The sequence below is a fragment of the Pelobates fuscus genome, chromosome 1 (genome assembly GCF_036172605.1).
Source record: "Pelobates fuscus isolate aPelFus1 chromosome 1, aPelFus1.pri, whole genome shotgun sequence".
Taxonomy (NCBI): domain Eukaryota; kingdom Metazoa; phylum Chordata; class Amphibia; order Anura; family Pelobatidae; genus Pelobates; species Pelobates fuscus.
The window spans coordinates 101800883-101815069 of NC_086317.1; the positions used below are offsets into that span (position 1 = coordinate 101800883).

The 14187-nt window shown below is 40.4% G+C and overlaps 1 protein-coding gene across 4 annotated transcripts; it reads left to right on the top strand.

Moving 5' to 3' along the window:
• Window positions 1-507: 507 nt before the first annotated feature.
• Window positions 508-13879, top strand: DDX3X (DEAD-box helicase 3 X-linked). 4 transcript variants are annotated; one of them, XM_063450126.1, is made up of 19 exons: window positions 508-844; window positions 4668-4719; window positions 4818-4868; window positions 6142-6213; window positions 6839-6949; window positions 8310-8427; window positions 8913-9071; window positions 9151-9250; window positions 9894-10029; window positions 10175-10260; window positions 10617-10715; window positions 10818-10978; window positions 11109-11253; window positions 11399-11543; window positions 11666-11847; window positions 11930-12047; window positions 12497-12650; window positions 12901-13024; window positions 13630-13879. In XM_063450126.1, the coding sequence occupies exons 1-19, from the start codon at window positions 800-802 to the stop codon at window positions 13711-13713; spliced, it is 2142 nt and encodes a 713-aa protein (XP_063306196.1). In that variant the 5' UTR covers window positions 508-799; the 3' UTR covers window positions 13714-13879. The 4 variants fall into 4 exon arrangements, with proteins under 4 accessions (XP_063306196.1, XP_063306197.1, XP_063306198.1 ...); XM_063450127.1 differs by having other exon boundaries at window positions 4821-4868; XM_063450128.1 differs by lacking the exon at window positions 6142-6213.
• The last annotated feature ends 308 nt before the right edge of the window (window positions 13880-14187 follow it).

The window sequence follows — 14187 nt, forward strand, 5'->3', positions numbered from 1 at the left end:
CGGCGCGTCAAGGAATAGGGCGAGTAAAGATTTTGTTTTCTAACCCTTTAGCTGCTAAGGGGAGAGTGGGCAACCAGAGGCCACTATAGTGTACTGAACACACATTTCTTTTACTAGGGTGTTGGGATGGGGATCAGGGCACCACAACCACTGCCACCCGCTGTAGTAGTTTTGTTGCTCTGTCGCTTTAAGAAGCCAGCTTCAGCGTCATTGAATTTTACACACAGCGCCGTAAGCCAGGACACTCGTGCCCCCCGTTAGAGCCAGCCGCAGAGGGCTCCTCGAGCCGGCCCGGCCGTTGTTTTTTTTTTTTTTTTTTTAAAAGCCGGAGATTCTCCTCGGGCAACGTGCGCGTGCCACCAGCCCAGGCTGCCCCCCGGAACGCTCGCGAGCTCTAAGGACATTGCTCTCTCCCCCAACCCCCTCCCACACCATCAGTGGCAACTTCCCAGCATTGCGTGTTGACGTCATCGGCCAGGGCGTTCGTATTTAACAGGACGGCCCGGCTCTTTCCGGCGTTCAGTTGGGAGCAGCATCTCGCACTGTTCGCGTCGTGCGTTATAGCGTCTTAAAAGGCTAGACAAACGGCATTATTTAAGGATAACAGCAGCTAACTTTATTACTTATTTTTTTTTTGTTTTTGTTGTAACCGTAAAAAAAAAAAAAAAACCCCAACCTCCGCAGCAATAACCGCCCGACCGACATCTACCGAAAGAATAGCTGATCCTCGCCCGCCTTCCCGATACTACGTGTCCGTGAATTCCAGCTCGAGCGATCCCGGCCTTCCTACACTTTAGTTATGAGTCATGTGGCCATCGAAAATGTCCATGCTTTAGATCAGCAGGTCAGTATGAGCGGGCTCGGGGCCGAGGGGGGCAGACAATGGCGGCCTAGTCCCCGCCGCCGCCTGAGTGCGCACTTACATAATGCCGGGCCATCCGGCCCACTCCCTCCCTCCCCGGGATCAGCCCTCTCCGGACAGCCCGGGCACGGCCTCCATTTTATCTCCCGGCAGCGGCTGCCGGTTAATGGCCGGTGCGTCACTGAGGGCCGGGCGGGCCTGGTGACTGATCTCGGCCGGTTCCTGGTCCCTGGTGGGGGGAGGGGTCCCGGGAGGCCGGGCCGGTGGCTGTTAGCCCGGGTGGCGAGCCGATGGGCCCGTTCTCCCCGCTGTGAGAGAGAGGGGGGAGCTTAGGCCTTGCTGCGGCATTCACACAATGGCGGCCTTTGTGAGAGGAAGGGGGGGGGGGGAGGGGGAGACACGCAGTCGGGTTATCCCAGTAACACTGGGCCTGGGCTTCCTCCTCGCACCATAACCACATCACACTATAACCACCGCACTCACTGATCCAACCGATTATATCGATTTATTTTAATGTTAAAGCTGGATATTCCTGAGTAATGTAAACAATCCGGGAATTCCTGCTCAGCTTTACCTGTTATGTCGGGTCAGCTTTATTACTGGGCTTTTAATCACAATATAGACACAGGGATCGCTTTATGTATCTTTATATAAACACTGTTAATGGGATGTGCGCAGTGGAGGCTGCGATGAGCTCAGTGCTGTACAACGTGCTCTCTGTTAGGCCTGGGCACCAGACTTGCCTGGATCCTTTATTTATAAAGGTTTTAGAGCAGGTTTTTAATACTTTTAGACTTCCTCCACTTGGAATAGCCTCCGATTCTTTTAAACTTGGCCTTTAGTATAAATCTGTTTCCTGCGAGTAGATAAGATGCTACATTGTTTGTAGCCGTCAATTAACTTGTGGTTTTTTTTTTGTGTATGTGGAGGTGCTGTTTATTCTACAATATAGCACATCACTACTTTATAAGCCCATGAGTAACTTTACATTCCACTGAAACTGACGTTTAGTCTAGAATCACTGACTCATAATTTCCTTTAGCCATTGGCAAGTGATGGCTTTAACCTTTGTGCAGGCTTGTAGTGTAGTACAGCTTGAAACTTTTCAGTTCTACACTTGATGATCTGTTCTGCTTAATTCTAATCATTCCTGTATTTCTAGGTAGTTTTGATGTAATAGGTTTTGGTAGTCTATTTTTACAGGCTTATTTGCTGAAGTACAAATTAAAGTACCAAACTTGAAAATATCCTGTTTTCAATTTGTCTTAAATCTGGAATTTATATCAAATTCTTAACAGTTCACACTTCTGTGAATCATATTAGCCTACCAATTAAAAGGGAACATGACACATTACAAATTTACACAAGATCAGCTTTTTTAAAAAAGTTTTCCTCCATGGTTCAGAACAGGGAATCTGTTGATGTGGCTGTAAGAACTAGAATTTTTGAGTTCATGAAAGAGCCATAGTGATGCGCGGTACAACTAAATAGGAATTATACCACACCGCGCATGCAGAGTGGGGTTTTAGATTTTATTTTTAATGCTTAAAGTGGTACTGTCACCATCGGGGGACTTAACTGAATTCATAAAGACCCAGTGAAGTCGCTGCTGGCGTTCCAGTGGCTGGGGTGGTAGAAAAAGGGGAGACTTGCCTTTCCCTTGCAGGCATGTCCATCTTGTTCCGGCAGGTTCACTTCAGAAGCACCACTAGATGACGTCACTGTCGTACTCTTGCACAAGACTAAAGCAATAAGGTATATGGAGGATCCCATGGGATCCTTCAGAGACTGAGCCAATTCCCTGTCTTTGGATTGACACTGTACCTTAGAAAGTCAGACAGAGGAAATACACTACTTTTTTACTCTGTATATCTCTTGTCTGGATTGGAATTTCAGTAACTTTAAATTACTAGGGTACTTTAACGGTAAAATAATTTTGGAGTCTGCCCCACCTGAGAGGTCTCTCAGTGGTGCCAAAGGTTTAATGGGTTTGTAAAGATAGTTTGGGAGTGTAATTGACACCATATGTCAGGATGCAGTAAGGCCTGGGGAAGCACAGGGTTATTGGCTACAGTGTGAATAAAACTGAATTTTATATTTAAAGGATTCCATATGGTTTTTATATATTTGCCTATATATTGTGCTAGCACGTGTATATAGTTTGGGAGGAAAAACCTATATAAAAACTGACTGTCACTGATATGACTGCCAAGGGAGAGCAGAAAGGACCACCATAGTGCATGCACTACAGTTGATATGCAATCTCCCTAGCAGGCGCTACTAGTGCTGGTTATGGACTTTGAAGCGGAGTACCTGATGTCACTCTGATCATAAGCCAGCAGGAAGGCAACTAGGCCAGTGTTGGCATTGCTGAGGATGTTTGCCCTGCTTGGGGATGCATATCCCAAGCAGGGCAAATCACATAAGCAGGATACTGACTGGAGGTGTTACATGAATAGTAACGCCCATAAAAAATGGTGACACTGCAGCAAGGTAAGGTGAATAAATCTATTCTAGATTGAATACACAATGCAGCATGGAAAAACTATGAATTTGTGGACATTTTAGCCAAAATGTAAATTTGCAGTAAAAGTTCACTGTAAAGCCAGGGTAGCTAAATCGAAAACATAGCTGACATATATAATTTAAAGTTCAGCTATGTTTATTTATTTTTTTATAAAGTAACTTAAATTTTAGAACTTGCTTTGAATTTTTACTTTTGTGAATAATCCTCACACTTAACTCAACAAGGTGATGTGTCAAAGGACTCATTGCACTCTAACTAGTACAGTGAGCACTAATGGATACAGTGTAGTGTCACTTAATTTTTATGTTGTATGTAAGCTATAGTCCTTGGTTTTTGTTCATGTAGTTACTAACTTGAGCATATTATCTACATGAGGTATCACAAACTGCCATCCTGGGTGTTGATATTGTTTTGAGTGCAATAGATTTCCAGAGATTCTTGGAAGTTGTTGTTCAGCAACATCTGGAGGAAGGCATTGTAAATGAACTATAATAAAACTATACTAGAGGCCTTTACTTATGAAGACTTGCCAACATTGTCAAAGGGTCATTTGGGCTCTCATTAGAACCTGGTACCACTGCAAATGTTGCAGTACGTGGAATACCTGGATCCATCAGCTCACCCTGCTTGGTGGCATATAACTTAAGAAATTAGAACTCTCTGCATATGACTTTTTGATTTCAAGTCTTTAGTGAATACCCTATGCATTGTCGCTTTATAAATGGCTGTTTTGTTTTAAGCTCTGCTGCATGCAAGAGCACTTTTTGAACTACATAGTAAATAGCTTTGTGTACCACTCTGTATTTGGATCTTCAAATTGTGATGATATCTATCTATATCTCTCATTCACATTCCTTTTTTTGGGTCTGTCATCCATTTTGTCTTCCTTTTTAATACCTTGGTTGTATCTTCAGTAGCAATATTAAATGCAACCAGTAGAGGTCTCTTACTCAAGCAAAGCGAAGAGCATTTCTACATAATGCAGTAATACTGTGGTCCAAGTGTGTCTTGCTCAAACAATTAATCAAATCAGTGATGGATAGCTTTTGGTACTTCAGCTGTTCTGTTGTAAAGTTTAAAATGCATCTATTTCTCAAGATGGCTCAGATAAGTTTTATAGATGTAGAATCTATTAGGAATAAAATTCTATCCTTATACTGCACTTGTACTATACCAACTTACTTAGAATTACTTGGAGTAAGCAAGTTAGAATGCAATCTGTTATGACTATATGAAGCCAAATGTAAAAGTAACCCTGTTTTCAACTTTATTTTGTAGTTTGCTGGCCTGGGCTTGAACTCTGACGAACAAAGTGGTGGTGCAGCAACTAGTAAGTCTTTTTTTTGTGTATGTATATATGTACTCTAAATGAAAATAGTTTGTTTTTTTTCTTCTCCCTTTAAAACGCGCTTATTTTCTTACCCCCAGAAGGCCGTTACATTCCCCCACACTTAAGAAACAAAGAGGCTTCAAGACAAGGTAAGTCTCCTCTCTAAAAATGAACACCGTCATGAATAGCAAGAACTGATTTATTTGACATCGTCCCAAGTTCAGATTTGCGTCAAATTAATTCACAACTGTTAAACTTTATCCATCTCATTTTGAAAAAGCCACGTTTGTAGGAAATTCCCAAGACATCTGTCTGAAAAGGGTGGAATAATAACTGTTTGCTACAGTGACTTGTGATTTCACGACAGCTACAATTTAGGCAAAAATAGCATTTTGTATATTTTTCAGATGTAATTTTCAGCCTTTTCTTGTGCAGCTTGCCAACTATTGTGGTGATTACATTTATTGTTGGTAACCCATTCGTGAATACGTTTTTTGTTTTTTTTTAGTTCTTACTCCTGGAGATTCATACTCTAAGCCCATACAATGCCTATGTCTCAAAGTAATTAGATCTATACCATATTGGCATTATCAGGGTTGAAATTGGTCTACTCACAGCAGCTGTAATCAGTTTCCTGTGCAGTCATCATACTGTGATTTGTGTCAAACGTGATGCTTCTCATTCACAAGTATTGGGGGGGGGGGGGGGACACTGCTTTTTATACAGAAGCATTTAATCAATGCAAACTGGAGTACCTTTTTTTTTGTTTTTTGTTTTTTTAAACAGACCCATACAAACACACTCTCACTGATTGACAGACATACAAACTCCCTAACAGACACACATTCAATTATATTTAATTTTAACTTTACTCCACCCAGCCTTCCCTACCTGTGGGGCTGCTGAACGTCTGGCATGCAGATGGCAAGTGAGCAGTGATCTCCTTACTCAGCTCCCTCGTGCGCCTTAGTGATGCAGAAGTGATGTTATATTCCGGCTCCGGCATCACTGCTGTGCACGCGGGGGAGCCAAGCAGGGAGATTGCCGCTCACAGCCATTTTGGTTTTAGAAATTTTGTCTGGAACCCCATTTGTGTTCTCGCGGAACACCAACTGGGAAACGCTGCTTTAGTATAAATAGCCGTTCAGTCTATGGGAATGCTTCTATTAAAACCCATAGCTTACTTTGAGAGTATTGATCTGGCAGTGGTGGTAAATGATATGCAGTTGGGTAGGTAGTTCAAAAATGTTTTCATTAAATTCATCAATATGCTCTCTGGACCTTAATGCGAGTGTGTATATATATCAAACTTTATATAATGCCACTATTCTCCTAAAGGTCACTTTATGCAGTGATGCAAAAATAGAAATTTTAAGTTATGGTAGAGTAACTGAAAATACTTAAAGATTTATTGTTATGTAGGTTATCCACGGTGTCAGTACCCAGCTGTAGATGTATATAAGGGCTACGGTGACTGGTGGTCCCAAAGAACTGGTACGGTTACCTGTCATGGTGTGTTGGCTGTACAATAGCTTGGCCTGCATAAGCTATAGCCATTGAGCTGCCTGTGAATTGCAGTGAGATCCTAAGTGTTCAGCATTAACAAATCTTGTTCTGAGCACACAGAGTGGCTTCATTACTTAATTTACTATTGTCTTGAGGTATGAAGCTTATAAAGCAGACACTTTCTGCACCATACATAGACTAAATTCCATGTCTTGTACAGGTTGACTTTTTATTTATTTTATTATTTTTTTTGTTCATTTCAAAACAATCTGTACCCTCTAAATTTTAAGACCAGCTGCAATGCAGGCATACTCTGAACTGTCAAGCTTTTTATGAAATGTTGGCTTTTCTAAATATTCAAACTTAATTAAAACTTCGAATCAGTTGATTTTTCTCACTTGTAAGACACTATCAGATAAAGGTACTATACTAATGTGCATGTAAGATTTATTTGTGGGGTTTTGTCAGCTTGCTTTAGCTTGCTTTTAGACACTAGTTATATTTTGGCCATGTGACACATTTGGGTAAAATTCTGGTTTTAAAAAAATTGGGTTTTTTTTACATTTTGTTAGAAAACTGTTCTCATTAAATTCACCTTTTTTCTGACCTAAAGATTCAAATTGGGACTCACGTGGGGGTAATGGCTACATTAATGGAACCGATGGAGTAAATGGATGTGATCGCAGTGGCCTTGGGAGTCGTGGTTCTGGCCGCACAGACAGAGGTATGGAATGTTAAGATTGTTTGAATTGTGCTCAGCTCTTTGGAATATGTTGGTGCTTTAGAAATAACTGTAATTCACTGTTCTCACATCCCTAAGTCAGGGCTAATCTGCTGTGGTTAAAGGGACTCTCCAGTACCAGGAAAATAAACCAATTTTACTGGCACTGCGGATCCTCCCACTCCCCCATCCCATGTTGCTGAAGGAGTTAAAACAAAATGCGCATGTGCGACAATGGCCGTGTGCGTGCATTAGACCTCCCCACAGGAGAGCTGGAGGTACTCGTGCATAGCGTGATGACGTCCAGTGTCACTGAAATCTTTTCGTGTTTGAAGAAGCCGGAAGTCCCTCTAGTGGCTGTCTGATAGACAGCCACCAGAGGAGGACTTAACCCTGCACAGTGGTAATTGCAGTTTTATAAACTCCAATAATTTCACTTGCAGGGTTAAGGGTGTTGGGAGTTGGCACCCAGACCACTCCAATGGGCAGAAGTGGTCTGGAGTGTTCCTTTAAACTTGGTAACAACCGTAGTACAGCTATCAGTTTACAGAGCATTCATACTGATGGGGAAAAATGTCTGCCTGCATCAGGCAAACATTTGAAATAATGCATCATGGAAATTATCTTTTAATTTAGGGAAGTGAGGGTAAACTTCATTTAAAAGACCTGTAGCCCAAATCTCAGTGGACAAAAAGATGCCTGTCTGCAAAGCTTGACAGTTGAAGCTCCACATTTTCCAACCTTTTTTTTTGTTTGGACCATAAGAAAATATAGTTCCTACCTTTTTTTTTTTTTTTTTTTTTTGCGTTAACATTTCTTTGGTATTCCAAGAAATAAGAATTGCTTAATTAAGAGTTACTAAGAATTTTATTTCCTAAATACTCAGAATATATTGTGACAGAGCTGCTTTAATTTTTCTGCATGTCATGCTCAGTATTTACATTGTTACTGTATGTAATTGACTTAAATGATCCACAAAACAGGCAGACTTAGTGCTACAATGTAGCAGCACAATGGGGACACTGCATTCAGACCACTTAACTCAAGTGGTCTGGGTGCCTATAGTGTCCCTTTAAGCACTAATCAAGGCAAATACAGAACTACTTGTATGCATATACATTACTTGCACAGTGTACATGTACTGCAAAGGTGCAATTATTTTCTAGCCTAAATCTATATAGTCAGGACTGACATAACTGGTAATGAAATGCTAACTGGATTAGGGCTAGTCCCATTATCTTGATACCTATAGCTATTGCGTGCGTAGTGCTTGTGTAAATTGTTGGCCCACTACACTGACATTCTTGTATGTATGTTAACATAGTGTGTGCAATAAGCCATCATGGATCCTTTTGTTTGTTAGGTTTCTATGACAGAGATAATAACTCAAGTTGGAACTCAAGAGACAAAGATGCATACAGCAGTTTTGGGTCTCGTGGCAAAGCAGGTGTATTTAATGATAGAGGAAGTGGAACCAGGCGGTAAGAGATTCTTTATTTTTATGGACTTTCTCATTTTTGTTGGGAGGGACTTATTATGGTTAATGTGAGATCTGTAGTCTTCAATCAAAACTTTTAATGCACTGCACAGCTGTGGGGTTTTATATCTATTTTGTCTATTAAACAATGTTTTGTGCAACCAAGTAAGGTGAAAGCCCATTCCTCTGCCAAAAAACCTGAGGGGTAGTCCTGTGTGCTGTTCTCGCACCTTGGCCACCATCGCATAAACTGGTAAACAACCAAATGTGCCTCGGGTAAGTTCACTAGAAAACTGACTTTACTTAATAATGTAAAGATTAATGGCATGGGGATATTGGATTTTATTTTTATTCAGGATAGATATATAGTACCTTCATTAAATCTTACTTGGAATCATAGTACAATAGCACTGCATGTCAATGGCTTATTAAACTTTTTTTTTTTTTTAAATGTATAATTTATATTTCTGACATATGCTTTGTGTTTAGATCTGATGACCGTCGCCCAGATGGATTTGATGGAGTAAGCAGTCGTGGAGACAGAAGTGGATTTGGTAGATTTTCCGGTGGTAGTAGCCGGTGGTCAGATGAAAGAAACGAAGAAGATGATTGGTCAAAACCCCTTGCCCCAAATGATCGCGTTGAACAGTAAGTGTTGAAATTCTGGTATTTCCGGTTTTCTAAACTACCGGTGCAAAGCTGCAATAATCTCTCAATTTTGTTTCAGGGAGCTCTTTTCTGGAGGCAATACAGGCATTAACTTTGAGAAGTATGATGATATTCCGGTTGAAGCAACGGGCAACAACTGCCCTCCGCACATTGAGACCGTATGTAATTTTTCGACTTGTCCTTCATGGGTTTTTATGTCTTAATATGATTATCTAAATGATGCACTGAGATTGATGTGGAACTTATTTAACTGCAGGAGAACTTCGAAGATTATAGCCTGTTTCCACACTTGTGTTTGACTGGTCAGGGTTCTCGGGCTTTTACTGTTCTTGTAGACTTGTGGATCTTTATCTGTCCTATAGAGAAAATCTAAGTTGTGTCCTCTTTAGTCCTTGTGTAAACATGGGTGTTGTTCCAGGGCTTAAAACGTCCTGCACTGCTAGCCAGCCTTCAAAAGTTACTTGCGCCTGGAGGATAAAAGCTCATTCACCAGTGGTGAATTTCTCTCATATGGCTAGTGTGGAAAGTGAAAGATTTAAAAGGGAGGTTTTTCCACTTGTACAATACGATTTAAATCTTTGATCTAGAACCTGTAGGTAAACAAGACTTTTATTTGACAACCCTGTATCTTTGATGTAAAGTGCTTGAGGATTGGCTATTAAAACATAGCAGCATATATAGTTGGAAATGCTCACATCCATATGTGCTATGAAAGCCAGGTGATGCTAGACTACCTAATGTTTAACTTCTCTTGGGTGTGAAAAGTATATTTAGACTTATTTTTTCCCCCTCCCTTTTCAGTTTCAAGATGTTCATATGGGAGAAATAATAATGGGGAATATTCAGCTGACAAGTTACACGCGGCCAACTCCAGTGCAAAAACATGCCATTCCCATAATCATAGAAAAAAGGGACTTGATGGCTTGTGCACAGACAGGTAAACCACGTGTGTGTGTGTGTGTATAGCGCTCAATGTGCGAATTTGTTTTTTGCAGCCACAATGTTTAGGTGTTTGAAATGGTACGCTTATGGTTTTTGTGAGGGTTTTGTTTTTTTGACCGTATGTTCTTGTGCGCACACAGGCTCTGGAAAAACTGCAGCTTTTCTTCTACCCATTCTCAGTCAAATCTATGCAGATGGTCCTGGAGATGCTGTGAAACACTTAAAGGTATCTACTTTGTTTTGCTCTTCAATACTTTCTGAAATGCTTTTTAAAACACTTAAATGTCTAGTCCAAGTATGTTGAGTTCATTTGTGAAGCTTTTTAAAAATCTTTTTTGGCATTTGAATATTTGTTTAAAGTAGCCGGGATGATGGTGACTGTTTCAGACCCTAATGTGGAAGCCAGGATTGCCTTTCCTTTGTTAGTCTTCAGTGTTTGGGTCCTTGCAACATAACTACAGCAAGTTGTTTTGGTTATGATTCTTGGCATGTCACTTTTTACATAGGTGGATGATAATGTGAGAAATATTTACAGAATTTTCATAGCTGGCTAATTTTTTTTTTCTTATATTTATTTTGCAGGATAATGGAAGATATGGAAGGCGCAAACAATTTCCTCTATCACTGGTTTTGGCTCCTACGCGTGAGCTTGCAGTACAAATCTATGAAGAAGCACGAAAGGTACTTTAGTGTTCTGGTGTTTAGAGAAGCACCATTTTAATATGGAGTGCTGTTGTATCAGTTTTCTTGCTTTAGTCTAAAGCATGTTTTCTTTTAATGCAGTTTGCATACCGATCCAAAGTTCGTCCGTGTGTTGTATATGGAGGAGCAGATATTGGGCAGCAGATTCGGGACTTGGAACGCGGCTGCCACTTGCTTGTTGCTACTCCAGGCCGTCTAGTAGACATGATGGAGCGGGGGAAAATTGGCTTGGACTTCTGCAGGTATGAATTCAAACTAGTGGCTTTTGAATTGTTCAAACTTAAGTTATACTTGCAAGTATTGCTACTTTTTGTTGCAATGTGCGTTTCTATACCTTGACAGCTAATGTTTTATTTAATCTTACACTTACAGATATTTAGTTCTTGATGAAGCAGACAGAATGCTTGACATGGGTTTTGAGCCTCAAATTCGGCGAATTGTTGAACAAGATACAATGCCTCCAAAGGGTGTTCGTCAGACTATGATGTTTAGTGCTACTTTCCCCAAAGAAATTCAGGTAGCTGTCTGACTTTTTTGTTTTTATTTATAGAATGCGTTTGTGTTCCGAATGTACATTAACTAACATGAAGGCCACTTGCTTATGATAGTTTATTCCTTTAAGAATGTTACCAAAATGGAAACTGTTTTTAAATCTCCAACAGATACTTGCTCGTGACTTCTTGGATGAATATATCTTCCTGGCAGTTGGCAGAGTTGGTTCTACATCTGAAAATATTACTCAAAAAGTAGTTTGGGTAGAGGAGTTGGATAAGCGGTCATTTTTGCTGGATCTCCTGAATGCTACAGGTACGAGTTATGTTGGTCTTGGTGGGATATATTCTAATCCCTCTCTCCCACTCAACCCACAAACACTACTTACTCCACAAAACTCCAATGCAGTATAACTTAACTTGTATTTATTCTCTTAGGAAAAGACTCCTTAACACTAGTTTTTGTGGAGACCAAAAAGGGGGCAGATGCTCTTGAGGACTTCCTGTACCATGAAGGTTATGCATGCACAAGTATACATGGAGATCGATCTCAGAGAGACAGAGAAGAAGCACTTCATCAGTTCCGTTCAGGGAAGAGCCCAATCCTTGTTGCCACTGCTGTAAGTGTCTGCTAAATAAAAAATCTATTTAATTTCTTTTTTTTTTTAAATGCTGTGACTAAATACACTCTCTGGTATACAGGTTGCGGCTAGAGGCCTTGACATTTCAAACGTGAAACATGTTATAAACTTTGATCTGCCGAGTGACATCGAAGAATATGTACATCGCATTGGCCGTACTGGTCGTGTTGGTAATCTGGGTAAGTTACTTTTCTCTGGCTATAGTACTTCTCAAACATCGTTAAGGATACTTTGTCCTGTGCATTGCCAGTGTAATTTAACACTTAATGCTGCTTTGGGTAAAATGCCTATAGTTTACCAGATTCTTGTACTTGGACATTAAATAAAAAAGCCTCTGACTAATCTTTTTGCAACAAATCTCCATATGCTTGGATGTACTTGGGATATTAAGACTAAAACAATAGTTGGCTTTGGCATGCAACAAGAAACTATTGGATAGTTTGTACAACTACAGAAGTAGTATAATCTGCATATGGAAACCCTTCCGTGTTATCAAATGCATATGAGGAAATTTTCTTTGAATCCTTAGTCACAAATGAATGGCATTAACAAATGTATTTTATGTAACTGTGGAAGTATTCTGGAAGTCAATTGGTGTGATGCATTACTTTTTGTTCCTATTTCTTAGGTCTTGCAACATCTTTTTTCAATGAAAAGAATATAAATATAACAAAGGATCTGTTGGATCTACTTGTGGAAGCAAAACAAGAAGTACCATCATGGCTGGAGAACATGGCCTATGAGCAGCATCACAAGAGTAGCACTCGTGGCCGTTCAAAGAGGTAAATGTCTGGTCTTTTTCTAACCTGACTGCAAAATTGGAGAAGGATTTATAGTCCAACTTGACAAGTGCCTCTCTTCTGATTCCAAATTAAACAGCCAGTGATTGCTTATCCATATTAAATAGAACTCCTGTATCTAACTTGCAAAATGATATTGCGTACATTGTGATTCTGTCCTCATAATCCAACCTCACTGTTAAATATTTTGTGGAAAGTGTTCCTGATTTTGTTATTATATCTTCTTTCTTAGTCGGTTCAGCGGTGGATTCGGCGCTAGAGATTACAGAACGAGCACTGGTGCACCAAATAGCTTTGGCAGCAGTAGCCGTGGAGGACGTAGTAGTGGCCATGGTGGTAGCAGAGGATTTGGTGGAGGTAGGCATGTCTTGACAAGTTTTAACAGTTTTTGGCAATACTTAAAGTCAATCTATAAATCTAAAAGGTGGTTGCTTAGTTGTGTGCACACCTATTTAAATATTTTTATAGGTGGTGGGGTTGGGGGCCAGTAAAAGGGGCATCTTCTGGAGCAACTTCAGATATGGCAGCTTCTTTGCCGGTTTGCTTTCGCCACTGCTGTATAGTAGTTTTTCCATCCACAGGCCATAAGGCCTACTAGAATGAAACCTTTAACAAAGCTTTCATCCAGCTTTAATAGGTAATATAATGATCCGACCTGGTCAAAACAGTTTGTGCTGGCAGGAGTGCAGGGAGAAGCTACTACAGCCCAGTTTCAGATAATAAAAAAATTTGGCTACTGGTGGCAAATGCCATATTCTGATGCAGCACAGATGAGCAAAGCAAACCCCTTCTGGACTTCATGTCTTGTGTGCAATGTGTCCTGCCTTAAATGCATACAAGTTGACTTCTGCATGTCTTTTTAGGTGGGGTTGTCCCTAGTATTTGTATGCTTGTTTTAATTCTATGTGAAACCTGTGCAAATTTCACATTTGTAATAACTGCTGTTCTTCTGTTCACAGGCGGCGGCTATGGGGGATTCTATAACAGTGATGGCTATGGTGGTAATTACGGTGGCAGCTCCCAAGTTGACTGGTGGGGCAACTAAATCTCTGCAGTAATGACTCAACCAAACAAGCTAATATGGAAACCACATGTAACTTAGCCAGACTATACCTTGTGTAGCTTCAAAGAACTTGTACATTACCAACTGTGATTCTCCACAGAATTTTGTTTTTAAGGGAGCTCTGGGCCATGAAGATAAATTGGGGGGGGGGAAAGACTTACTCTGGTGTTGAAGACTTCATTGCTGTAGTTTTGGATTAACTCCCAAATCCACCCCTCTCCCAACAACTGCATTTATTTTGACTGAGGATAATTTGTTTAATGTACTGTGCCTTTAACTTTAGACAACTTTTTTTTCATGTCCTGTTGGCTCAGTATTGCTCAAGATAAAGTTATGATAAAATAAATTTATTGAACTTGGGCGAAATCAAACCTTGGCACACAGGTGTGATACAACTCAAAACAGGAATCGTTTCATTCACACATTAATTTTACAAGGAAAAACTTGTGCAGTAAG